The sequence below is a fragment of the Passer montanus genome, unplaced genomic scaffold, assembly GCF_014805655.1.
Source record: "Passer montanus isolate IOZ18808 unplaced genomic scaffold, ASM1480565v1 scaffold78, whole genome shotgun sequence".
NCBI lineage: Eukaryota > Metazoa > Chordata > Aves > Passeriformes > Passeridae > Passer > Passer montanus.
This window is the reverse complement of record NW_024373034.1, coordinates 547,429-574,561: the sequence shown is the minus strand read 5'-3', so window position 1 is coordinate 574,561 and position 27,133 is coordinate 547,429. Positions and strand designations below refer to the sequence as shown.

At 38.3% G+C, this 27,133-nt stretch overlaps 1 protein-coding gene across 17 annotated transcripts in view; it reads right to left on the bottom strand.

Moving 5' to 3' along the window:
* The window catches only part of PTK2 (protein tyrosine kinase 2), a 188,926-nt gene that overhangs the window by 28,338 nt on the left and 133,455 nt on the right, over positions 1 to 27,133 (bottom strand). For 6 of the 17 annotated variants that reach the window (XM_039731528.1, XM_039731525.1, XM_039731526.1 and 3 more), the window contains 12 exons: positions 26,213 to 26,243; positions 25,411 to 25,463; positions 17,041 to 17,124; positions 15,881 to 15,898; positions 12,162 to 12,218; positions 10,779 to 10,799; positions 9,632 to 9,729; positions 7,374 to 7,458; positions 4,484 to 4,584; positions 3,100 to 3,215; positions 2,170 to 2,270; positions 1,187 to 1,276 (listed from right to left, as the gene is read on the bottom strand). In XM_039731528.1, coding sequence (XP_039587462.1) covers positions 1,187 to 1,276; positions 2,170 to 2,270; positions 3,100 to 3,215; positions 4,484 to 4,584; positions 7,374 to 7,458; positions 9,632 to 9,729; positions 10,779 to 10,799; positions 12,162 to 12,218; positions 15,881 to 15,898; positions 17,041 to 17,124; positions 25,411 to 25,463; positions 26,213 to 26,243 — 855 coding nt within the window. The remainder of the gene's footprint in view (positions 1 to 1,186; positions 1,277 to 2,169; positions 2,271 to 3,099; positions 3,216 to 4,483; positions 4,585 to 7,373; positions 7,459 to 9,631; positions 9,730 to 10,778; positions 10,800 to 12,161; positions 12,219 to 15,880; positions 15,899 to 17,040; positions 17,125 to 25,410; positions 25,464 to 26,212; positions 26,244 to 27,133) is intronic. The other 11 variants (XM_039731515.1, XM_039731514.1, XM_039731519.1 and 8 more) reach the window with 7 other exon arrangements.

Sequence of the window (27,133 nt, the reverse complement as noted above, 5' to 3'; positions counted from 1 at the left end):
AAACAGTGAGAGCTGTCAAAAGAGAAACAAACCCCACTTTTGTACTAAGAATGCAATTTCTTCCAAAATACATAACCAGGGACGTGATTTGGACTTACCTGCAGCAGAATTACACACACAGCACCAGCCTCACCTACTGAGTGACCCACAGCTGGCTCACACAGTCTTTTACCTGCCCTAAACCACTGCTTGCTCATATTCAAATCTCCTCTCTTATGAGGTAGAATGTGTTTGCTTTTCCCTCTGACTCCTTTTTCCAACTGGCTTGTTCCGACACGCAGAGTGCATTTTCACTTTGAGGGTTTTTAGTGTTGGCATTGATCCACATTTTTTGTGCTGAAAATGTGTAATAAACCAGTTTCTATTGAAACTGCATTAGAAGAATGTGGTCTGTCTCTCTAGAATTGGCCATAATGTTCCATAGGCTTCATTTCTCCAACTTTGACAATACTGGAGTTTTCTCCAAACTATTATAAACCCTTCACTTAAAAACATTCAAATTTTAAATTGTAAAGAAGGCGAACTCTTGACTGTCCTGCTCTTATTTCAAGTCTCATCACTTTTGTTCCCTAACACAGTTTGTGTTCTGTCTGTACAGACCAGCAGTCAGCACCAGCTGGAGCACAGGACATCAGATTCATATAAAATGTTGTATATTTGGGAAAAAAGATCAAGGTTTCAGGATATGTCTATTTACACTTGTATTTAATGAGCTTCTGGTTGTATTTTGCAGGAGGCCAGGAGCTATAAAAGACAAGTTAAGCATGAATCTAGCACTAAGGATCTGGAAATTGGGTATCTCATGGGAGACTGTACATTAAGCAAGGAAATGCATATCAACATAAAGAAAAAGTCAAAATACAACATAGAAACAGCAAATGACAATGGTATAGCACAAAAAAAAAACCAAGACACAAAAATAATCTTTGTCATAACTATGAGCTAATTTCCTTGCACTTTCATTTCTGTCAGCTTCTTACCAGAGGTAAAAAAGCCCATGAAAATTCAGGCTTATTGAACAGGAAAAGGCAAGAAAAATACAGAGGAGGAAAACACACTGGAAGAAACCAGATTTTCAGAATGCACAGTAAAACTGGTGAAAAATTATTCATTTATAGGAGTCAAAATCAGCACTGGACTTGTCCAAGAAGACACAAAGAACCCTCCCCACTTGGTTATTACTTACCAAACATCCAGACATCACTAGCTGAGGTAAACCGTCGGAAATTGATGGACTCTGGAGCCATCCATTTGATGGGTAATTTTCCTTTGGAAGCTACAGGGAAGGCAAGAGAGAGCAGGCTGTTATCCCCACTACAGAGCTCAAAAATAGATTATGTTCCCAATGAAATAATTCACAGGCAAAACCAATCTCCAGTGAAGTACTTAAAATATTGATACATAAACTGTTTGGCTTTACATGAAATGGAAAATGAACCAACAAAACCCAAAATCATAGTAATAATCCCCCAAACCTCCATTAAAGACCCCAATAACGAACCCCAAGACACACCAAGAAATTATCATATCAAAATTATTTCCCCTCTTAGCAATTAAAAAGATAAAAAGTAGCTCAGCAAAGTGAGACAAATAAAATGAGGAAACACAGCAGAGTGTAAGGGGACAGATAATGGATAATTTAAAATACATGAAACCAGAAAAATATTAAAGATGAGATTTATGTAGTCATGGTTTAATAATATAAACCAGCTTTGGAATGCTACTGTTTGGTACCCAACATGCAATCTTTATTTTCCTGCTGCGTTTCCCATTTCCCATCTCGCAGGCACTGCAGGACATCTCTCAGCTGTGGGAAACACCAAAGCTGAGTATTCCATCCAAAATGGGGCAAGAGTAGCCTTCAAAGGCAGTTTTGTACTGTATCTCCCCAGTCCAATGGCATCTGAAGTATGCAGTATACAATGGCAACACAAACTCAGCATTCATCTGAACCTACATGTGAATTTGCTTTTTGCACCTTAAATCACACCTTGTGATCCTTCTCCTTAAGCACACCTAGGAATTTACTGCCATTAAGTAAGTGTTGAATAACTTGCCTTTTTATACACATGCACCAGCTAGACCAAGGAAATCTGGTTAATTCCTCAACAATGTGAGAAGCAACTGTGTTTTCACTGGCCTGCAAGAAGGATCCAGAGGTCCCCTCACCTTTGTAGTAAGTACTGTCTTCCATGTATCGGGACAAACCAAAGTCACCCAATTTCACACAGTCAGTGGTAGACACCAGCACATTTCTAGCAGCAATATCCCTGGAAAACAGAAGAAACAGTATTTCTAGTAACTTCAAAACATGAGGTGGTGAAGGATCATCACCTGAAGAAAATTTATCTCCTGCCCTGCAAAGGTAAGGAACTGGTTTAGGATTGCAGTCCCATAGGAGGTTTCCTAGTAAGGAGGTCAAGTTCTCACTGCAGAGAGCAACAAGATCCTCCCTAAGCCTCCTTTTCTCCCCTGTTGTTATTTACATGTTTTAACATAAATATCTAAATATCTATGCATAGCATTTACATGCAAGTGTTTGCTTATACATTACCACACCACATATACAGAATTACATAGTCAGTATTTAAACACGAGTGAATTGCTTAATTTTAAAATTAATTCTACTAAATAACTGGAGTTTTTTTAAGTCTTAGTTGAACACAATAAGAGGTTGAAGCCAGTCTCTTCTCACTAGAAACTCACGTTCACATTCAAGGGAGTAAGATCCAAAACACACCATGAAGGAAGTTTAGGTTCATTTTCTGGTTAAGCAAGTACTTGTATTTTATAAATATTTTATTTCCCCTCCTCTTTACTTAAGAAGCCATCTGCCCTTGTTTTGCTTTTCTATATTTCAATGATTACAGTTGACTCACAGCTTGAAAAAATACTGTAACCACAAAGCAACAACTGAAAATGATTCCGACTGAAATCTGGCACCAGCTCCAAGTCAATCCAGGAGTGAACCAGCAGGTGTCACCCTTGAAAAGGGTGTAATTTCAGTGGAAACCTCTGCAAAAATGACACTCCCTGAAATTTTAAGAGCAGTGACATACAAAAAGACACAGGTACAGATAAATATGTATGAAATCTTACCTATGTACAAATCTTTTGCTCTCTAAGTAGGCAAGAGCTGTGCTAAGCTGGTAAGCATAAAGTATCAGAGAGGCCAGGTCCAAGCTGTACTTCCTTACTTGCAGAAACGACCTCAGCTTTTTGCACCAAGGAAGAAAAAGAGAAAGAAATTAGAAGAAAGAAATAACAAAGCTGAAAAAGGCATATTTCAAACTGTGAAGTTTACATGAGTATCAATGGGCATGACTTCCTGGCCTTAAAGGCTGGATGAGGAGAAGAAAATCACTTCCCAGGAAGAACTGTGACTCCGCTTTAGAATTCAAGCAGGTTTTCTACATGAAAATGGTTAAACTAAAAAAAATAAATGTAATTTTGAGCATTCCTTTCAGTCTCATTTTGAAAAGCATCTGCTGTTGCTGTTCCAGAGTCAAGCACTCTTGGACTTTTTGGTTTTTCCTACCCATGAGTGCGGCCTTCATTTTTAGCCTAAATCACTTCAGAACCTAGCAGGACCAGGCCAACCCAAACACAGACTGATCAGTACTGTTTTAGAAGCATTGCTTTTAATAATTAGTTTTAACCTGCATATGCTAAAACAACTGTATTTAGCTCAGAGCAGCCAGTATCAGTGCACAATATTTGTCAGCTCTATTCCCAGTATAAGGCAGGCAGGACCTACTGGAAGGTGTCACTAGAGTGTCCTTACAGATCAAAACAAGGCTTTGAAAAGTGATTTGGACACTGGAAAGGAAATCTATTGACAGAAAATTACTTCTCTACTACAGGTTTATTTTGGAAAATGTACTGCAATTTGATAATTGCAGTGACAATCATATAATGTTGTACAGAAATATCACTGCAGCTCACATTTTCAGAAACGTGGCTCAAAGAAAACAAATCGATTATAAAAAGTGAGATCTAGTTTTCTTTAGAGCATTCATCCAAAAAAACATAATAATGAGGGAAGTCATCTTATCTAGGGCCCCTGCTGCAGATATTCTACAGGAAAAAAAAAACAAAACCTAAGAAATTCAACATTTCAAGGGAAAATGCAGCATTACTGAGGAAGAATAAAAGATGTACAGTTTACTTCTGGAAGGTATGTTTGCAAATGCTGTTTAACTGATTATCACATTATCATCATCTTGACAGAGGTCATGCTCTCACTCTGGAACTGCAATTGAATGCTCTGAAAACTCTGACTAAATCACTCTGGAATGAGGTGATGCAGTTCCCCCAGTGGAGGAGAAGGTCAAAAGCTGCCACTCCTGTTTCTGAGTCCATAACTCTGCAAAGGAGTATGATATCATGCTTGATAGCATGTGTTAGTATTGTCAAGTGTTTTTTCAGCCTTTTCTGTGAGCTGAAAGAGAGGAGAACAGAGCTGCACGAGGATTTCTCATACCTCTCCAAGGGTACAGAGCTCCATGATTATCCAGACTGGGTTTTCTGTAATAACCCCAATGAGCTTCACGATGTGGGGGTGATCAAACTGACGCATTGTTACTGAAAGGAAATCAAAGAATTCAGTGCATTACATAAAACCTTCTTTAAAAATAAAAAATCCCTGTTGGTTAAGCATTTAGCCCATGAGCAGAGAAGATAATCACAAGACTTCAAATAAGTGTTGCAAGCAGTAATTCCTGGTCATTCCATGTGCTGAGGGCAGGTAGGAACAGTGATTGCTTGAGCTGTTCTGTTCTCCACTCACAAAAATGCAAACTGCTGTGGAAGGTGCCAGTCAGGTCAGGCTCTGCCTCTCAGCCCTGGATCTGGTTATGAACATAACCTAAGTTAATAAAAAAACCTGTCAAATCAGTGCACAACCAGTTAATCTGTGCCTTTCTAATGGAGGAGGAAGTAAAAAAAGTCTGTATAATTCAATTACTGGAAAAAACATGTTTGCCAGATTATGATATAGACAAAAATCTTATTTAACCATTACATCATTTTATTTTCCATGGAGTTAATTTCAGTCCTGGCAGCACAGCCACAGTATGTTTTGTGCAGTATGACATACGAATCACAGAATGGTTTGGGTTGGAAGGGGCCATCAAGACCAACCAGTTCCAATTCCCCTGCCTTGGGCAGGGACACCTTCCATCCATCCTGATGTTGAACACCTCCAAGGATGGGGCAGCCACAGCTTCTCTGGGCAACCTGTACCAGGGCCTCCCCATCCTCATCAAAGAATTTATCCTAAAATCAAATCTAACCTGCCCTCTTCCAGGGAAACCCATCACCCCATGCCCTATCCCTGCCTTTCCTGGCAAAGAGTCCCTCACCATCTTTCCTGCAGGTATCCTTTGGAAGGTGCTCCAAGGTCTCCCCAAAGCTTTCCCTTCTGCGGGTGTGACAACCCCAACTCTCCCATCCTGGCTCCAGAGCAGAGATGCTCCAGCCCTTGCAGCATCTCTGTGGCCTCCTCTGGTCTTGCTCCAACAGCCCCAGGTCCCTCCTGTGCTGGGGATCAGAGCTGCTGCTCCCCACAGAGGAGCAGAATCTCTTCCAACACAGGCATGGCAAAACCACCCTTTCTGTACCCTTGACAAACATCCCTCATGTGACCCTCCAGCAGCATCTCCTCCACACTTGCAGTTTGTGGTGCCAGCAGAAATACAGAGGAATTACCAAAGTGCAAAGTCTGCTTCAGTCTGCCTCAAGTTAGGCAAGCATAAAACCCATTTTCTTCTGCTTTACACTAACCACAAACTAAAACCAGGAGGTGGTTTTGGATTTCTGTTCTGATGAGCTCCAAATTATCTACTTCTGGATACACAACAACCCCCAAAAAATCCTTGGACAATCATGTTTATAACACCAAAAGATGTATCTACTTCTGGATACACAACAACCCCCAAAAACTCCTTATAACACCAAAAAATGCAATCGTTTAGTAATATATCTTCCTGAAAAGAAACTTTATGGGAGATTATATAGTCTTTAAAATATTACTGTTATTAACAATACAGGGGAAAATGCAATAAAGAAAAAATCTCTATCATTGACACAGCTTAGGGAATAAATAACATGAAATGTCACATAGGCAATAACAGCTGCTAAATCTTTTCAGCATTGCAAACTCCACCATAGGCAAACCACAAAATATCTTAATATTCCTAATTTTAAAATATTAGGAAATGTATTAATTCAGTGAAGTAAGGAACTGTTCTGAGTGAATTTGCAATCTGAACACAAGAACAAAGGCAACAGATGGGAATTAGAATGAAAAAGAGGAAGAAGAAATGGCAAAACTATTAAATCAAAATTGAAAAGTATTATTTATGTGTCGACTACAGCAGCATTTCCTAATCTGTCAAACTTGAAGCATAATAAAGAGCATTCAATGAGCAATTATTTTCTACATTGCCAGGAGACAGCAGCCTACCTTGTAACTGCTGAGTTATTACTGTAAGCAATGCTATTTACTGTTCCAACAGATAGAAATGCAATGGAAAAAATTACAGTAATTTACAAAAAATATGACATTCAAAAATGAGAATCCATTAGCTATTAACACAGGTCTTCTGAACAAGCTGAAAAATCTCCTTGAATAAAGGAATAGTGAGTAAAATACACTGTAACATCTGACCACAACTTTACTGATAAAATACAATACCTTTACAACATTTAGAGGTATATAACAGCAGGAGATAATAGGCAAAAATTAAGGCCTAAGTGCTATATCTTAATTTGCTTGCAAAACCAAACAACAGAGGAATCAGTAACTTTAATATTCTTTAGAAAGTTTCTGTTCCTATTCACCCCAACAAAAGCCTTCCTCCACACATGAAATGTGCCACTCGGGGAAGGCAACATTTGTGCAATTATTTAGAAAAATGGCCCATCCTAGCACAGATTTTCATTCTGAATTTTCAAACACATCTCTCTTAGACACAGAATTTCTAGCAAGAACAACTACCCGACCTTCCAAAACAATAAATGGGAGAAAATGCTGTGTTTTTAATTCATTTAAAAAAAAAAAGAAAAAAAAAAAAGAAAAAAAAAAGGAAATAGAGGATGAGATCTAATGTTCCAAAATTGATTCTAAAGCCCTACAGGAGTCAGACACCACCAACCAATTTGGAAAATCAAAGAACCCACATCCACTCACACACACGGGCCATGCAAGGATGCAGTGCAGTCCCCTGGCACATGTTGCAAGAGGGGAAAACATCAGGCTGTATATTAATAAAATATTTACAGCAGTGTAAGAATTTTCAGGCACAGATGGCCACAGTCTTTACAAGGAGAAGTTACAGAAATGATCCCAAAAGAAGTTGCTTAATACTCACAGGCTTCTTGTAAGAATTTTTCTCTAACACTGTCTGAAGTGCAGTTTTTACACGTTTTGATTGCAACAGCCATAGCTGGATTTTCCTGAAAAATATTGAGAAATAGCTGAAATACAAACCACCAAAAACAGCCCACCAAAAGCTGGCCCTTAGAATTCTGGCAAAACTACTTTGGAAAAAATTACTATGAAATAAAACATCTTTAGTTGAGAAATTACGTGTTGAAAGCCTGAGTGTTAAAATACCATTATAATCAAGACACCTTGCATACAACATTTACATCTAATGTGTCTTGGAAATATTAATCTGTTTTAAACCATGTTAAATTGCGGAAAAATGATGACAAAAGATGGTAACTTTAACTGAACTGTAAACTTTTTGTGTTCTTGAGGACTGTAAACTCTTGACAATATTTAGCAAAAATAGAGGAAAGAAAAAGATATGTGCCTAAAAACCACACTTGGCTTATACAAGCAAGCAATCCAGGATGCCAAGTTAAGGACTTTTTGTGGCTTTTTCACAGGAAAGACTGGCTGTAATTGTGAACCCAGACTACAAAGGAAAGTAAAGCAAAGATTTTTACATATTATCTTCACATTTTACGTATTATCTTACATATTATCTGATCAAGGCTTTAAAACCAGATTCAAGAGAACCACATGTACTGAAAATCAAATGGAGTTTCCCATCTGATTTCTCATCCTCTGAATAACCAAAAGTAAAAAGTTCTTGATGGTTTGAGAGCAGCTGAAGTGTTTTAAAATTAAGCTTCTACATTAAGAATGGGCTTGTTCAAGGACCTGCATGTTCTCCTTCCAAGTAGGAAAGTGGGAACTGTCCATTGTTTAATGAGCAGTTTACAAATGAACCTTTCCTCAAAATGCTACAGCACTGATGAATATCCTCATCTAATTTTTACGGCTACTAGGAAATGAAGATTCAGAATTATGTTCCATCTCTGCTCATTCTTGGTCTATTTTAAATCTGTTTACAGACAAAAATTACCAGAATTAGAACAGTATTTTTATTTTGCAGGATGAAGTGTCTTATTTTCAAAGTTGCTCACAAAAGAGATCTTCAAGTTGACTTTGCAGGAAAATATTGATCTAATCCTTTTCTCACACATCAAATGCCCATAAACTAACTGAAAAAGCTGATGGTAAATCATGATTTTATTCCCTTATGAAACCAGGACTGAATAATCAGCCTGGGGATGAGACCTCTGGATGCCTGCCAGTCCCTTCCCTCTCCTGGTGTTAAAACATCAAGCTTTGGAAATATCCTTTAACCAACAGGAGCATCAAAGGGAAGAATCTCAGTATCTGCAACTAGCAAAGAGATTAAGAAGAATAAATGTTGGAAAAGGCCTGATATTGGGGCTTTGTTGATCTTTTGGTATTGGATAAGGAGACAAACCAGTGAGAATGTATCAGACTGGACACATTTTCTGTACTGAGAAGGAAATGGATTTTTTTAATGACACTTTGGGATTAATTCTACAGTTAATCAGCCTTTAAAGACAATCTGGGAATCCTCGGATTGCTTACAGCTGAGCAACAGGAGTTGTATCTGTAAACCCAATTCCCATTCAGTACCCTACACTTGAGCCTGGCTGTGACCCTTCAGGAATACCTGGGAGAGGTGGATGCTGAGTCAGGACTTTACAAGTGCAATGAACAGGGATAAATGGAATTTTTGAGATCCAGCTTTGAGCTAGCACAACTAAAGGCAAGGAATATCCCCTATATTTTTGCACTCAAGATGAACATATAAAAGGGTGCACCACCATATTATTAGAACTAATGTTATTAGAACTAATCTTACATTGATTTCCAACAATTTCTTCTAATATGAAATATTTTATTAGGGATCTTTATTGAAATTAACTATGTTTTTTGCAGCTTTCTCTTGCTATTTTACACAATTTTTTTATCTATTTAAACTGAAGTCTTAGTCTTTCTAGAAAAACTCATGACCACCATCTTAAATTAGACAAATCCTACCAACCTGCTTGGTTTCACTGAGGTGACTCCTGTGCATTGGGATTTTGCTGGATCAGTGTCCAAGTATTTTGCATTTTACTTCAGGAAAACATAGGAACTTTATTGGGTTTTGTTGTGAGAGAGACCGCAAGATTGTCACTGGACCAAATTTTCATTTGTTCTGGAAGACTCATACCAAGACCTTTAAGGAACACTCTTTTTTCTTTTTACCTAGCAAAATTTTATTGTTAATTTTTGTTTGAGAAGTGAGCTTACCGGGCTGATGTAAACTCCTTGATGCACATCTCCAAACTGTCCTTCCCCAATGCAGCGCCCCAGCTCAATCCTCTCCCTTTGAATTTCATAATCTCTGGCTACAAGAATATAATGCACTTGAAATATTAAGTTTCTGCTGAAGGGCAAGGAAATAATCCACAAGACACAAAACTCAAAGTAAGTCACTCAAATGTCTCACATATGAAAAACTAAGATTAACATTTGCTGCACACCAACCTATAGAGATGCTGCACACACACAGTGGAGACCTCTCAAACCTCTCAGAAGTTTGAACCAAAGCAACAGGAGAAGAATGGTGAGATTGTTAAATTAATTACAATGCACTTATTTCCGTGCAATAAACATAATTAAAACATTTTTAATTACAGCTGGTGAAAGACAAAGCACACAAACAGTTTAAGGCAACACCAATGCTGTTAAACTCAGCACACATCCCTTTGGCTGTTTAAGAGGACTCCACCATGTGCTGGTTTAGATTTTGGAACCATCAAAAAAGCCCAGAGAACTTTTAAAGAGGTAACTGCAAGAAAAAAATACAGGAACAAGAGCATGGCAAATAAAGACAAAATGAAAGAGCAAAATTTTGAGTGCACTACACCTCTGCCAGTGTGTAACTGAAGTAAAATTGAGATGTTTGGTGGCCTTATGCAATTTTGTTAATGTCACAGTTTAATAGGCTGAGAATATTCCTGATAAAAATGGCTCAGCACTTCAGCAAATCATGTAATCAATTGCAATTGAATGATTTCATTTGCAATTTAATTTCTAGCAGACATGGAAAAATATTTCAGGAATCGCAGAAAAGCATGCACAGTATATGTTTTCACCTCTACTTGTATTATTCAGAGAAAAAATCATAACAAACCAGCTTAGAACTTCATAACCTTGACTTTGACATCATTAACACTACAGAAGTAATGCCATGTAGAGCTGGCTATCAAGGTAATAAATGCCTTTTTCATCTCTTTTTTTAAGTACTGCATTTTCCTCTTTAAAATCCCAAAGCTAACTGGTTTAACTATAAATAAATAATGTTTATTAAATGAAAGTGAATAGAGTAAGCTTAAAAATTCCACATCATTCCAAACTGCAAGCATACAGGGATGGGTAAAGGGTCTCCTGTTACCTTCATCTATTCCATAGCTTTCTGCAGTGCAATTAAGAGAAAAATCAAATGCTTACTTAGAGCTTCTTAAAATCAAAACAGGACAAACATTTTTCAACATTAAAAAAAAAGTATATATACTGATGCAATTTAAAGTTGACATTAGCAGAAGTCACAGGCCTATTCTTATGATCTTTACTGACTCAGTCCTTTGGGAGCTGAACATTTGAGTCCCCTTCAATTCAGCAAAGCACTTAATGAATTTCCCTCCACAGCCCATTTCATGGGTTTTGCATTGAAGCCACATTCAAGTGTTCAGCACATCCAGGGCTGGGCCCACAAGTAATTACTTCCATGAGAATTTAAATAAAATTTGGGGGGGGATAAATTACACAAAGTTAATCTGTTAACAAAACTAAATAATATAATTTATCACTGTATGTTTTGATCCTGAAACTATGTTAATACAATATGTAGTCACTTAACTGCATGACATTATAAATGATCAGTTAATTTCTGGAAAACATATATTCTTGCTTTTCAAATACTGATGTTCAAATATATATATATATGTTTTGTAAAACATATATTCTTGCTTTTCAAAGGTTTTCCACAGTCGTGGAAATAATGCTGTGAAAACTGAAGTGAGCATGAAACATTCTGCCCCAGGGTGAGCTCAGAAATCTACACAAGTTCATGGTTCTTCAGCAGAACGTGGCCCCAGCTCAGCACCATCCTCCCCTCTCACACTGACCAAACCTGATGCTTTTGGCAGGATTCTGCACCAATGGATTGTCTGTTTCCAGAGAAATCCTTGGTTGCCCAAATGCAATTGGAATTTCCCAGATGCAGCTTTTAAAATCATAATATTGAGCTTTCATGTCAAATGACTTGGCCGTGACAGTTTAGGATTACATCATAATTCAAACAGGCTGTAACACAAAATCCTTCTGGTGCCTACAGCACCACTGTTTTTACTTCAAAGATGAAGACTCAGCAGAACTTAGAATTTCTGTATTTATTTCTGCAGTCTTTCATCTTTAACAAAATTGCATGTGGTACAGTTGAGTGTTCCTTTCTCATGGAACTGGAGAGCACCACATCTGTCACAGAGCAAGGTGAGAAACAGTCAGACAGCAATCCACAGAGCTTGCCACACTGCTTGCTCTCATCACAGAGATCTTATCCAATCTTTAAGTGTTATGTTCAGCATCACAATAAAAAAAATTTCCATATTTTGAGACAAAAAAAAGAATTTCCCAGTGAAATAGCAGATAGCACAGATAGCAGGAAAGCAGAACATTTTCTTTGCACATTTATTAAATAAGGCTGAAATATTTCAGTTCCTGCTAAACCAAGAAAGCTTTTGGACAGGAAAGGTCCCAAGTTAACCACGGCACTTACTTGAGGGCATTGTGTAAGTGTCTTCTTCATCTATAATCTCTGCATAGTCATCAGTCTCTGCAAAGGGAGGAATTGAAGAGTTTCGGGAAAAGCAGATGAAAACAATTCTCCAGAACAACAACCCCAATGTATCAAGGCTGGTATGTTCCAAACCCCAAGCTCAGCATTGCTGGGTCACATTTAATACAGCATGACTAAAACTTGCTCATGCATAATTCATGATATGATAATGACCTCAGTGCCAACTGCATTACATCACATAGATGCACTCAACAAAGAAGAAAAGGAAGATTCATTTGTACTCAAAAAAGTTCAAGCTTTGCAATTGGGACCCACCTAAACTGTTGATTTAAAATCTTTATAACAGCAAATTCCATTGCAGTGAAGAGAAAAAATTATGACTGAGTTACATTGCTTTACCTTCAATAAAGCAATTGCTATTTTTTATGTCAAACAGGCAGAAGACACCAATGATGTTCCAGGGCAGCTTCCCTCTACTGTCAGTGTGGCCAGCTGAGTTATTTACCACAGAATTTTCTAGAGCACAAAGACCTTTCAAAGCCACACTCTCTTCCCCATTTTTCTTACAATTTTCCTTGTTTAGTGGAAATTCACCACTAGTTTTGCTGTCAAGACTCAAGATTTCATGGACAGGTTTTGGAAACAACTTCCCAAAATTTTCAGAAAAATAACAGTGCACGTCTTCCTCTGTTTGAAAATTGCAACTTTTACATCATCTGCTCTCAAAATGGTGTCAAGTCATATCAGAAGGTCCTTCCCTTGCCCTGAAGAACTTCCAGTGTGTGGAGGTCATTTCCTAAAGGCCAGATCAACTCCTCCAGGGGTTTTAAAGCCAGTCCACAACAGTGGACTCATTTTTTACTTCAAGGCTGTCAAATTCTATTCACCAACTTTAAACACAAAGAGAGGTTCTCAAAACCGAGTAATTTCCAAACCCACAGTGTAGTGTTTATGGTCTATGGTTGATTTCAGGTGATCACACACTGGAAAGCCTCTGGAATTGATTATTTCCTTCCCCTTTTCCCCCATCTGCCCTGGAGCACATGGATACATCCCTACAGCTCCCTGGCATCATTTCCAGAGCCATGGCAAAGCCCCAGTGAGGGGGAAGAAGGATGGGATGGTCTCTCAGCTGAACCCAGCCCTGAAACCAGAGCAAGGCTCATCAATATCACACACACAGACAAGCAAGAGGCTCAGTTTTCAGGCAAACTGAATATTCAACAATTAGGAAGATACAGGCTGCCTATAACCTTTGAAGTTCAACACATTTCAGGGACTAAGTATAACTTTATGATCCTTGTTTCTTACTATTTAAATAAAATTAAAGCAGTTTTTTTTCTTTTGAACTCCTGTAGGAATGTGCCAGGTAAAAGCAGAATTGGGAAATTCCATGTAATTTTAAATTTGCTAGGCAATTTGCATTTGAGACACAGCAAAACACAGTCACTTAATGAAAATGCAATAAATTCTAAAAACAGTGCACAATTCTGAACTGGCAAAACACTCCAGAAGCACTTTTTTTTCTTGTTATTTTATTTACTTCCCTATATTATAAACTAATGTTTTTGTAAAAATAAGCCTCAGTTTGATTTTAAAAATAAGCTTTAAAAAAAAACCAAACAACAACAACCCCAACACGATGGAGACAAATCACTCTGTTTCCCTCCAATATTGTGACAGAAATTTGTTGAAGACAAAAATAAGAAAGTTCTTAATCTATGTTAGAAAATGGATTGTATGAAAAAATATTGTAAACATAATTAAGAAAAATTTTTAAAGCCTGGAAGCCAAACTGTTGCCACTAAAAAGACCCCAAACACTTGTCAAACTAGGTTACAGAACAGTGCTTTCAAAATGTGATCAGTGGCAGAACTTGTTCATCTCTCCATTTCAAATTAATGAGTTAGTTCATACTAAAAGCATTCTCAGAACAGCCCAGAGTACTTTACATGCTTTTGATACATTGCCCAAAACCATCATGAAACCAGAAGTCTTCATAATCAATCCAAATAAATTAAATGCACACAATTAACTACACAAATATTTCTTGTTCCACATTTAACAGTATGGAGATGAATATATTAAAAAATAATTCCTATGTATGTCTGGCATTGTTTTTGGGAATTAGAGGAAAATTCAGTCCAGGCATCAACACTGATGGGCTCGAAGTGGTCTGGAACAAAGAGAACTGACCTCCTCACAGAGGGGCTTGGGCCCAGTATTAATCATAGACTGAGGCTGTTACAAAATCTCCCAGAACTGTGTCTGCTAAGAGATATTCCAGAACCTACATGGAGCCTAAAATAAACCTGAGCTGGGCAGGGCTCTCCAGGCTGCTCCACAAAGGAGGATGTGTCACAGCACCTTCAAGAGCTGAACACATTCAGCAATTCCAGATGTCCTTGGTTAAGTCCAGAAAAACTCTGATTTAATCAGAGGGCTCATCATGCTGCCCTCCTGCACTTTTTTAACCCAACAGCACTTGTTATGATTCTTGGAGATGGCAAAACGAACAAGCTGCTTTCAGGAAAAGGTAGTGGTGGTCACTCATATGAATAAGCCAATCTGAGCTTCACTATATCTGAAATAATTTATTAAATGTAGGGAGAAACATCCCAGGGTATTAAATCCATAACAGCTAATCCAGGCACACATTAGAACTTCTCTTCTTCATAATTTTTCCCTTTTCTCAGAGCTTGTATTTGTAAAAGAAGGTAAGTTCCAAAAAAAAGCTATGTAGGGGTAGTATCTGAAATATAATCTTTAAATTTATGGCAGAAAAAAATGTTCTTTTGATGTTTAAGTAAAGGAAGAAAATTGTGTGGCATTATCTTTAGCTTGCATCTGAAGGGAAGGAGATGAAAAGTTAATACACATCCTTCACATTTTACTGAAAGGAAGGTCACAAGACATTATTTCCTCTTATCACCCTCCTTTGCATATTGCTTTTATGCCCTTTTAGTGCCTCCTACTTGGAAGAATAAAGACACACACACTATCAGTAGCAGAAGTTTGATTCTTTCCCCACATCAGATGGAATCCTTTAGAAAAATAGCCAAAAGTCTCTTAAAAAACCAAACCCCAACTTCTTTTCAGAAGAAAAAATACTTTAAAAGTCTGCAGAATTGAAATATTTTGTAGTAAGTTTCAAAAGTTTCACAAAGGAAACACCAAACATTAAAATCAGTCTTCAAAATTATTAGTTTGAATAGCTGAAACCTGGTGTATTCAATTCATGTATTCAATCTGCATTAATCTACCTTGTACAGCTTTTAATGCAAGGAGCACTTTGATGCCTTTGAAGTATTATTCAGTAGACTCATTGCTCAGGTGTTACATCCACTGATCTCACCCACTGACCAAATTAATGATGTTGTAACCATTTCCATCAAACTGGACACTTGCAAACCTCTAAACCTTCTTTGCATCATGCCACAAGTCTCATTGCAAACACATGCACCACCACATCCCTGTGTGGCTGAAGCAGAATTTTTCCTTTTCCAATTCCAGTTCAGCAGAAAGCATTAGTTGCACAGCCTGTAAAGTACAGTATTTATCAGCTAATACCCAAAGCAGACCACTTTTTAACACTAAAAGCTGTATAAAATGTATTACTGAAATGTGCATTAAGTGGTATATGGAGATAAGAGTTGCATATTGCACGTTAGTAACACACAGACTAGAAAACATATTACCGTCCCCACTAATTTCATCTGCAGATCCAGGTGGCATGCAAGGAGAGAGAAAAAAGAGGGGGAGAGAGAGGGGACAGAGAAGGAGGGAGGGGAAAAATATACTATTAAATTCATGAGTAATCCAAAAGTATTCAGACTGTAGTTATCTTATATACCTGACTCAAGAGAAACCAGAAAAGCAGCAGAATTTAAGACTTCTCACCTAAAACCCAAGGGACAGAGATATGCTCTAAGAAGCTTTTATGATGAAACAGAGTTAATGACTTTCAAACACAAAGGTACACAAAAATTAATTTGGAACTAGTTCTTTTAATGCATTGTTAAAAATAGTCAATTTCTGGGTTAATTCAATACTTTAAAGCAGTTCTCCTACAGCCAGTCGGCTCAACTTGACTCTGCACAAACACTGAGGACTTTGGATAAGCAGAGTTGGTGTTGACCCTTCCAGAAGAAATGCACTCCTGACCTATCACCAAGACATGAGTGAGAAATGGAACCATCTAAGTTTTAATGACACAGAGCATTGTGCACTTGTACAAGGCTGAAATTTAAATGAGTGACAAAGACAGCAACTCTACAGGGAGGATTTCAAACAAACACCAGGTTCCACGTGTACTGCAGCAGCCCTACTGCACACCAAACCCCACAGCACAAGCTAAGGCAAATATTTTAGACAGTTTCTATAAATAACAGGAAATCCTTCTTACCCCTAATAAAGCCAAACTGGTCTAGATCAGTGCTGGACCAGTACGCAGCCAAAAGCATCGCTGTAGTCCGTGTTTAATTCAAGGTGATCTCAGCTGATGCTTATTGTTGCTATTCTGTTTCATCCATAAGCATGCTGTGTCAGGGGTCCAAGAATGAAGTCAAGATACATTTACAAAAAAAAAAGATGGCAGTCAAGGGCTGCATGACTGTATAAATAAAATAATTTGTTTGTCATTGTAGCATATGATTCTCGAAAACGCATTCCCCATAAAAACGGGGACCAGCAAGCTGTTGATGCTGCACGAAAATCCAATTCAACAGCAGGAAAACATAACGAAATTATTCTTGGAACTCTGTTTACCTGAGGCTAAAGTGGTTTACAAACAGTAACTGAGTTAGTATATTCAGCTTTTGGGTTAATAAGGCAGCCTAGACAAAGAGCAGAGCAGTACCCTTGGGCGGCGACTCATGGGCACAGAAGACGAAAGGCAGAAAGCGTCTAGCTTTCTTTACTTTATGCTGACAGTGATTGACTCCTTTACAAAGAGGCAAGAAAAGGAAAGAGAAAAAAAAAACAGAAACAAATTATTTGGAAATAAAAGAAAAGAGACTGAAGAGAACATCTACAACGAACGAACATAAAAGTAAAGGTTTACATTAAAATTCTGTATACCCAAATGAAAATACAAATGTCTCTGAAACTCTAAAGCATTTTTGGTCTTTTCCTTCAAATTCCTCTCTGCAGTAATTCATATTTCAGTTTTTAGAAGTAAGACCAGAACCCATTAACAAGTCAGATTTTGCCAGCTATGTACACCATTCATTAACAACACAAAGAACATTTATCCCAGAAGTGCAACCTGCTTTTCCAAGTCTGTCATCTAAGCTCTGTCAGACTTCTGTGACAGCTATAGTCCAGCTTAAGTGGCAGTCACCAGACTTAAACATATATGTACTGACTCTCTGAACCCTTAAAACAACACAGGAGTATTTCACACAGCAGGGTTACACAGAACAAGGAAAAACAAGGTTTCCCTGTCTCCTGAAATACAGCATTGACAGACTTTATGATCTCAAATCTGCCACCAGAGTCTTATTCCCAGTGCAGACCTGCCTTGTAAAGGATATTCCAGCTCTGCAAGGACCTCTGGGTGAACAGCCCATGGCACCCTCACTACCCCCTTTCTCAGTCACCCCACTGCACGTTTTAGCTAAGTGCTTATCAGGATGAGGGAAATTTTGGAGTAGGAAAAAATACAAAGAAGCCTCACAAGGTGAGAAAGGACTCAAGATGACACACAGCACTTGAGGATACTTGCTCCTTTTATTTCTCGTTACCTGCTTGCTCCTCTCTGCTTTCCCATTTTTCCTCTCCCCAGGGAAATATGAGAAGTGGCTTAAAAAGCCAATTAAATAAAAAACCTGCATCTTGCTGCTGGTAGCTCTTCACAGCCAAAACTCAGGAGTGAGGTCCAGCCACCAGGAGTTACATAGGCTGGGGATGCAGGTGTTAAAAGAGAAGCCCAGTCCCACAGCAGCAGCTACTGGGACAGTGAACCAGTCAGTGGTGGGAGGAGCGCAGGCAGGACAGAAAAGGAAAATTATAATTTAATAAAAGTAACTTCTACAATCAACAAAAACTACCATCATAAAAACTGCTGGGTGTCTGAGCAAACAGGAATCATTGATCTAGTGGGAAAATGCACATATCAGAAAGACAGAACATTAATCAGATTCAATGCTAAAAATTAAAAGAGGTGCAAGGAGAGGAGAAAATTCTTGACTAGGTCAGTGTATCAGTATTTCCATTTGTCTTGGTTCTCCCCCTTGATACTTCCAAGGGACTTCTCTTCCTAACATCACATGGCAGACAATTTTCAGCACTGTCATTCTAGCACAAACCTCAGGTAACACTCGTAAAAAGCTTCAGACATACAAGGAAAGAAAAGGAAAAAATACTGCAGCTGGTTCAAGCAACTACTGAAAAGGTGTTGACATGAGAATGAGGGAACCCAACACTCTGTACTGAAACAGAAGAACAGGTATAGAGTCACTGCAGCAATGCAAGCTCTAAAAGAGAGGAGATGCTTCAACTCCTGACCTGCCTGCTCAGGCTACAAAGCTAATTTAAGCCTCAAGTGCTGAAATGCTGCTCACCCTCACACTGATAGGTGGGTGGCACAAGCTGCTGAAACCTGAGCAAACCTATTTCAAATGAAGGACACATTGCAAAGGTAAAAGGGTTTTTAAATTCATGGGCATGCCCTGATGTCCTGTGATGGTCCAATTCTGCCCTTGCATTTCAAACTCTGCCTTTATGATTTGCTGTCTAAAGTTTGTTCAGCTGTTCTGCCACACTGAGTGGCAGATGCTTTGTCTTAAACCTACCACATCTGCAAGTCTAGCTGCAAAAGGAAGTTGATTCTAATGAGTTTGTTTTAAAATTTAAAAAATAGAAGTTCTAACACTTTCCCAGAAGTCTACAGAATACCATAACAAAATGAATAGAAGGATTTCCAGCATTCCACAGCAGCTTCCAGCCAGGATATCACTGGTGCTCAAGAATGCTCCTGAAAACTACGTGGGACTTCTTTATTTATTTAGTTCCTCTACACAGCATTCACTAAAATTATTGTGGAGGGAAAAAAAAGGCAAAAATAAGGAAAAAAATCAGTTGCTGTGCAATAACTGTGTTAGAAAGAACAAGGCCAGGCTTTTATTGCCTTTTTTTTACAGGAGGAGTTACTACTGGAGCTCCTTGTATGGGCAGAGAACAAATACTGGAAGCTGAACCTGAAAACATCCCATTCTATTTCTGTTGCACATTCTTGAACCAGTCTGAGGAAAAACCCTGAAACAAAAACCTGTAGAAAGAATAGATCTATTGATTTTTGAGCTCTTGAACTGAAATGAGCACTATGGGGTTGGCACATCAAATATGTTTCTATGTAAACAACAAACCCCCAAACCTGCATGGAATATTTCTCCAGTCACACCACACCGGTACCATTTGCACAACAGAAGTGTCTGCTCAAATCCAATGAGAGGCTCACAGAGGAGGAGCACAGGAGAATAAAAACACCTTAAGCAGCACCAAAGGCTGATGGAATCACTGCAGGAACTTCCTGGGCACTGATATGGAAGAAATCTCTGCAGACTGTCACCACAATTCATTCTGGTCTTTTTATGCATGAAAAGAAGCCTTTTAGTGAGTCAGGCTACAATAGGAAAAGATAACAGCACCAGTCTATTCAACTGTGATGAGAATCTGAAATACTGTAATTTATTAGCATTGAGGACATTTTCAACTATATTATCTTATTAATCAGTGAAATAGCTGGGTGAGTTAAGAAGTAATTCCCTCCTCCATGAACCTGGAGACTAATGACTTCCTCAAGGTTTGCAAAATTAATCTGCAGTAAACTTTAAGCTTGAATGTCTCCCAGTGCTGTGACCATATGGCAGAGCTAAAGCTCTAACAAAGTCTTTATATTCCTCAAATTACTTAATAATTACTTAATTTGAATTTATAACTATGTCATTTATGGCAAGACTCTTAGTCTTTCTTTTCAGAAGTGAGCTGTGCAGTGCAACAAAGCTGAGCTGTGACACAGTCGTAAGTGCTCAAGACACAATTTTTCATCTAAAAATTTACTTACACTTCTCAGCTTTGTCTTTTTGGAGTGTCTTGACAAAATGGACGTTAAAAAACTGCCAATAATTTTTCAACTTCAAGCAAAGGCCACCTTTTTTCCCAACAGCTAACTCAAAAGGAACCAAGAAATACAAGTCCTACACAAGAAACTCTTTCAGACCTGGGCACAGGGCAGACCTTCATGTGGAGCACAGGAATCGTGTCACAGAGCCTGCACTGTGCTCTGCAAGCAGAAGTGATTCAATAAAATTGTTTTTCCATCCTGCTCACAGCTTTGCTGGTGATCAGCCTCAACCCAGGGCACACAGGTCCTTTCACAAGCAGGCATCTCCTTCATTTAGAGCACTTTGAAGTGCTGCAACACTGACATCAGGTTAATAGATTTATTTTTTTTTAATCTCCTGTTTGTTATGTTTTCACATTTGGTTTCTGCTCTATAGGAAACCTCCTGAAAGTCTCTTTTATTCACAAACTATACCACAGAGGTTTTTTTTTTTCCTTCATGATAAAATCTCACTTAAAACAGGCTTACCTCCTTCAAAACAAGGGCTTTTTTTTCAATTCAAACTGAAATTTCAGCTGAATGCCAGGACTAAACTGGCAGCTCCCTCAAACAGGATCTGCTCCTAAGCAGCACTTCTCATTTCACTGCCATGATCAGGAGTTAATCACAGTGACTAAAATTTAACAATGTTATGTTACAAATTTACGATTTTAAAGCAGAACCTGGAAAGTTGCTGAGAAGCTACTCTTTCAGGATCCTAAAATCCTTCAGCTCCTATATAGATATTTGCTCCAAGAAATCAAATCCTCCACGGGGCGTGTTACTGAATATATCTAAACCATGGGATAGAGGCAATGGCACAACCAGAATTATTAGAAACTCCTGCCATCATTTCATGGCAGGAGCTGCACCCCTTTGAGTTTAAAATGCTGCCTGTGTTACTGACAGCAGCTGCACCAGCTGGGGAAAAGGATAATAAACCAGTTTCTCTTTAATGTACCTATTTCCCTCTTAAAGGTTTGTTTACTGGCGTTTGCTACTCAGGTGCCTTGAACACTTTGCTGTATCAGCTGAAACAGGGACTGTATTTTCAGAGACCTTTTAACTGCTGTCACCAAATAAGCTGCAAAACGAGTACTGCTTTAAGCTACATCAACCCTATGGGACATCCTAAAATAAAATCCCCTTCAGACACATCCCTTGTGCTGGCTACTGCAGGACAGCTCACCTGTCCCTTCCTGTCATCTTCCCACTCAGGTCCCTCCCCACAAAAACATCATTTCACAACAGTACCTGAATATCCAAATGCCAGGAGGGACTGCTTGGAATCACAGGAGGCTTCAGGTTGAAAAAGACCCTTAAGATCATCTAATCCAACCATTAACCCAGCACTGCCAAGAATTTGCCAAGACTTGTTCAATCCTCTGCCTGTTCAGTGCTCACTGAAACACACGGGCTTGAAATGTCATATTCTGTGACACTGCATGGAAAGTAGCATTTGAGCTAGGATTAAAAAAATTCACTAATTCTCCAGGGTAAAGGAGGCACAGTGATTAGCCAAGGGATGCAAAAGCATATTTATTCTTCCTAGTCATATTTACATAAGCAAGGAAGGGGCAGAAGAAACCAAAGAACTCTGTGTCAGGAGGAATTTATGTAAAAAGGGAGCAAGCAGCTACTGCTGTACTGATTTCATTTTATGAAAAACTTTTTGTAATAGAGAATGGACCGGAAAAGTTATTATTTTTGGAAATATGTGTATCTGGAAGTACAAGATCACCTTACCAAGGCTAATGTTTGCTATTTAAAAACAAACTGCTGGCCAAAGTAAGTTCCTTTAGACTAGAGCAGAGCATTTTAATAAGGTGTCTCCAAGCCAAACAGTGGAAATATAGTCAATAAAATTAGAGTTAACTGGTGTGCTGCTTCTTACACATTTGATATACTATTTGCACAGAGCAAATAGTTTGGCCTTACCATTTCCTGAGCATACACCCTTGGCTAAGTACAAAGAACTCTTTTTTTAATGCAGATGCAGAGGGAGAAGGAGGTAAAAGCTGCATTTCCCTATTAGCTAAAACACTCATTGTTTCTGGTGAATCACAGCAACTTCAGCCAAAACATCAGATGACTACCAAAGAAATCTAAAATCCAACTAATTTGGTTCAGCTTATTTACAGTAATTTATAATCTTACACACACACAGATGTGTTGAGGCATAAAATCACTATACTTTTTAAAAGGAGGGGAATCTGGCAGGCATCTTAGTTACACACAAAGACAATGTTCACTGCAAGGAACAGAGAATTTGAGGAATCGAGGCAGACAACACCAGAACAAAGAGAAGCAGCAAGAGGCAAGAGGAGTGTGGTGAAACCTGGTTCAGTGACACATAAACTCCCAGATCCAGCAATTTGCTGCTTCAGATTCCTGAAACCTACTTCATCCCTCACTAGTTTGAAAGGACCTTTATTTAGAGGAGGAAAAAAAATCAAGAGGATTTACAAACCTTCTATCTTTGTGTGCTTTGGAGTATTGGAGCACTTGGAAAAGACCAAGTTTTCACTTCACTAGACAAGAGATATTCCAAAGTATGTTAGTAAGTACTTAAAAAAGACAAGGTGTCTTTCATTAACAGGTTTCTTTCTAAACCTGTAAAGCTTCAGACAAATACCTGAACTTTCAAACCACCAAATCATGTTTCACACTGGGTTTGGATATTGCTGGTTTATCCCAGTTTTGGTGGGGAACTCACTGTGAAACTTCCCTTTTGACCTAAGGATGTTAATACTATAAATATATCTGACTTCTTAATTTTTTTGCTGAATCTCTGTTTTAGATTTTTGCTATTTAGCATTGGGAGAGGTCTAAACAAAGGTGAGCAGTGTCAGTGAAATCAAACACAGTTAATTTACAATTGAAACCATCAAAGGTGTGGAGCAGTTACAGATGTCACTGAGCTACAAAAACTCTTCTGGCTCTGAGCCACTGCCATGACAGCAGAGAAAAGCTCCTGTTCTGCACCCCACAGCTGGTGCCTCCCCTGTCCCACTGATGGATGGGTTCCATCTGACAACAGGAGTGACACTTCTCCACGTGCACATCAAGCATCACTTCATTTACAGCAAACTGATTCCTTGGGGGATTCAGGAGGTTCTTACAGAAAGCAGCTTCTGAGAATAACCCCTGTCACGTGGGTTCATCTTAGCAATCTGCCTGTGGCTTAAATTTAATATGATGACACACTCAGTGCATTTTAACTAACTTTGGGGGGAAAAACACAACAACAACAAAAAGTATTTATGTGTTCTGTGTTATTATATTACAAGAAGAACAAATCCTTGAGACTGAGTATTAAATGCATTGGCTTAAACCAATCCAGCACTTCCAGTGGTTTGTAACATGGTATAAAAACAAGCATCAAGCACAATAATTCAATTGTGGAAAGATATAAAACACTCCTACAATACAAGAATAATACCTAATTGTTTTTGGGGTTTTTTTTGTATTGGCAAGAATGAGGATGATATTTGCTGGTTTAATTGTATTGCACTGCTCCCAGGAGCCAGCTTTGCAGAGTCCCTGACATTCACCTGAACAAGCAGCTCACCTCCAGCACTGCTCTCACTTCCCCCTCCTCCAACTTCATGGGATGCCCTCAATGCCAGAGCTGGGGGTAGTACAACTCACTTCCTATGCTAATTTCAAAATGCTACTTTAAAAAGCAGTGTTTGTGATCTGAAACACCTAAGAACTTCAGCAGAAGGTACTTAAATTTGCAAAGTCAGAGTGACAGCAAGAAAGGAACATTATTACTGTTTTCATTATTAAAAGTATTACTGGCATGCTCAGAAAAACTGCAGGAGTGAAAATTTGAGGCTGCAGACAGCCTTTTTTGTCCTGAAGATTACCCTTTTTGAGGGTGAGTGGAATAATTACAAAAGCACAGAGCTAATCACTTCAGAAATGCCAACTTTTTTTAACAGCTAAAATGAGCCATACAGGTAAGAATCAAAAGAGAACATGCTGAGCATGCTTCATGCTTATCTACCTGATCCAGCATGCTTGCTTGCCAGGCACTGAAGGAAGAAGAGCTGCTATGTGACTCTGAGAGGCCACAGCAATGGTGAAGCTCTATTACCCCACTGCAGCTTTAGCCTCATTTTAATTCACATCTTCTCACCTGTTTTCTTGCAGTGTTTATTCAGGTTTCCTATGCCAAGCAGTGAAACTTAAATATCTTTTAGAAGTAGATAAGGGTGGGGAAAGGAATCTGAGAAGTAGGAAATTAATTAAATGTCTACGTATCTTTCCTCCTTATTGTATGAAATATGTTGGGGTTTTGAGTATTTGCCACCAAGAGCTCACACAAGTGTAAAAGTGGGGCTGAAGCCTCCCTCTAAGGGGAGGGAAATCCACTGAGTCACAGTATTGGTTCTTCAAGTTTGTGACCAAATACCAGAAACCTACTGAAATATAATATAATCATAATATAAATCTTAATAATATAGATCATACTATAAATACTTTTTTGCATTAAAATTCCTTAATAAATATAATATATATGGATTTAGAAATACATTTTCTACTAAGACACTACTCAGACTCAATCCTTCAAAATTATTTAAGATTCTGTAACAGGAACATATTATCTCTGAAGCATAAAAACTCCAAGTTAACTTAAGAGAATTCTTAGAAACCTATAAAGAACAGAAACAACATATATTACCTCACATACCCATCCTTCAATTAACTTGTCATTTTCAATAGCAAAAATTAAATGCTTTTATCTAAACAGCTACAGAAAAACAACTATTAGGTTTCTCCTTTCTGTAAAGCAATGATTAATATTTAATTGCCTATTTTCCCTTTTCAAAGCTGCTCCCTCACAATTAGCACATACCCAGGTAATTTCAGTTCTAGCCAAGACATTCTACTTCATCCTAAAGTTAAGTGGAAATTCTGACAAGCAGCCTGGCTTTGAAGTAACTGCACAGATGTGGCTGTTGCATAAAAGTTTCTCTTTAGAAACTTCTCTACGAAGGCAGCACAGCTCCAGTTTGGGGCAGTCAGCAGCCCTGGAGCAGCAGCGAGTGGAAAAGCTGCCTGCACCTCTGCCAGCTCCAGAAATAAACTCAGCTCCTGGCTTTGGATGAGCCTTACCTGACACAGAGACTGTGTGAGACCTCACTCCTTGCTTCTCATTGTTGGCCAGCCTGGAAAACAGAAGTTGGAAGTGCTGAATGCTGTGCATTCTTCACCAACACTGGGAATTCATCCCAACAGGCACCTACTGTAATTAGCAGGGCTGAGCCACCTCCCCAGCCACAGGATGAGCAGGGGGAGAAGTCAGAGAGGAATCTACCACTTCAGCCTGTCTGGGGGAGTGAGAGTGGCTTTTAATCAGCACAACGAGTCACAGAAACCTGGTGAGTTTGAAGGAAACCACAAAACCCAAACTGTGCTCACTTGTAAGATGTGTAACCTGACTGTGCTTATACTTCCTGTGTGATCTGTGGGAAATGGAATATGAATTGAGTTTCTGTTTGTAAAAAGACTTATCCTGTACTATTTTGAATTAATTTACATGTCAAACATAGAAAACCAATAGCATTTAAATGTAGTTATTTACAAATAAACAGTGCAAACTGTTTAGCATCGCTCCTATAATTAAATTTACTGATGGATTCAAAAGAAATAGCCTGAACTCCAGTCAAGTCTTTTCCAAAACATTCTGCTTTTGTTATTCACAAATATGATGAATGCATTATGCACTTTTGTTCTCTGATTTTCTTTCTGGTATCTTTGTAGTTTAATAATACAATAAGTTTTTTATGCCCTACCTACTATTTGTCCTGGAATCCAAAAGCAACAATAAAAATTATTGTTATAAAGAAGTTCCAAAAGCATCACTATTTTCCAAAACATTTTTTTAATATATGAGAAAAGAAAGCACAAAACTTACTTTGGTATTGATGGTAAAGCTCTTTCACCTTCTGTGTAAACAAGAAGAAAACAGGATTAAAGCTTCTGCACGTTTTCAAATAACCTCTCTCAAAGTGAAATATATACATGCCTGAAACAATAATCATCACAATCTCTCAGGGAAACTGAGAGAACTCAAAGAATGTTCTATACATATATAAACAGCAGCATTATCAACAACTCCTTCTACCCACTCACACAGACCTTTAGGCAAACTCATCTGAGGAAGCAACATATACAGAATATAAAAGCTGGTTTTTATTCTTAACAAATAACTCCAATAAATCACTTGCAGAAGGTGTGACACTATCTCATCTCTCTGGTAAGAAATGCTTTTCTTTTATCTCCAAGATGTCCTAAGTGCTAACATATAAATAAAACAATTCAATCCAACTTGGATTTTCAAGTAAGACAACTGAAATAAATCATTAAAGCACATATTATCATATTGATTTCACACTGGCGTGAGACTATACAATAATAATGTTTTGTGCCAGAGAGTAAGTCAGCTTTTTGTACACTATATTCAAATCCTTGCCAGTCTTTCTTTGAAAATGGTAATGTGTGTGAGAGCTTGGATGTACATACTCAAGGGGTTTTTTTCCTATTGGATTTGATGAAACCCTTGGCATTCCTGTGGGGAAGTTACTAATCCTTTAGCAAAACACCTTTTCAGTAGATTGGAGTATGCAGGGGAGGAGAGAAGATGGGTAATAAAGTGTGTTTCACTCTCTAAATCAATGTAGCTCTGGTAAAGTGACCAGAGAGAACTGAGAGAATGGCCACACTTGCAGAAAATGGTGATTTACACTGTTTAACAAAACAATGTAAACTCTCATTTGTTTTTCTCCCATGTTCTAATTTCCAGGAATTATTAGTGTAAACAAAAAAAGTCTCACCT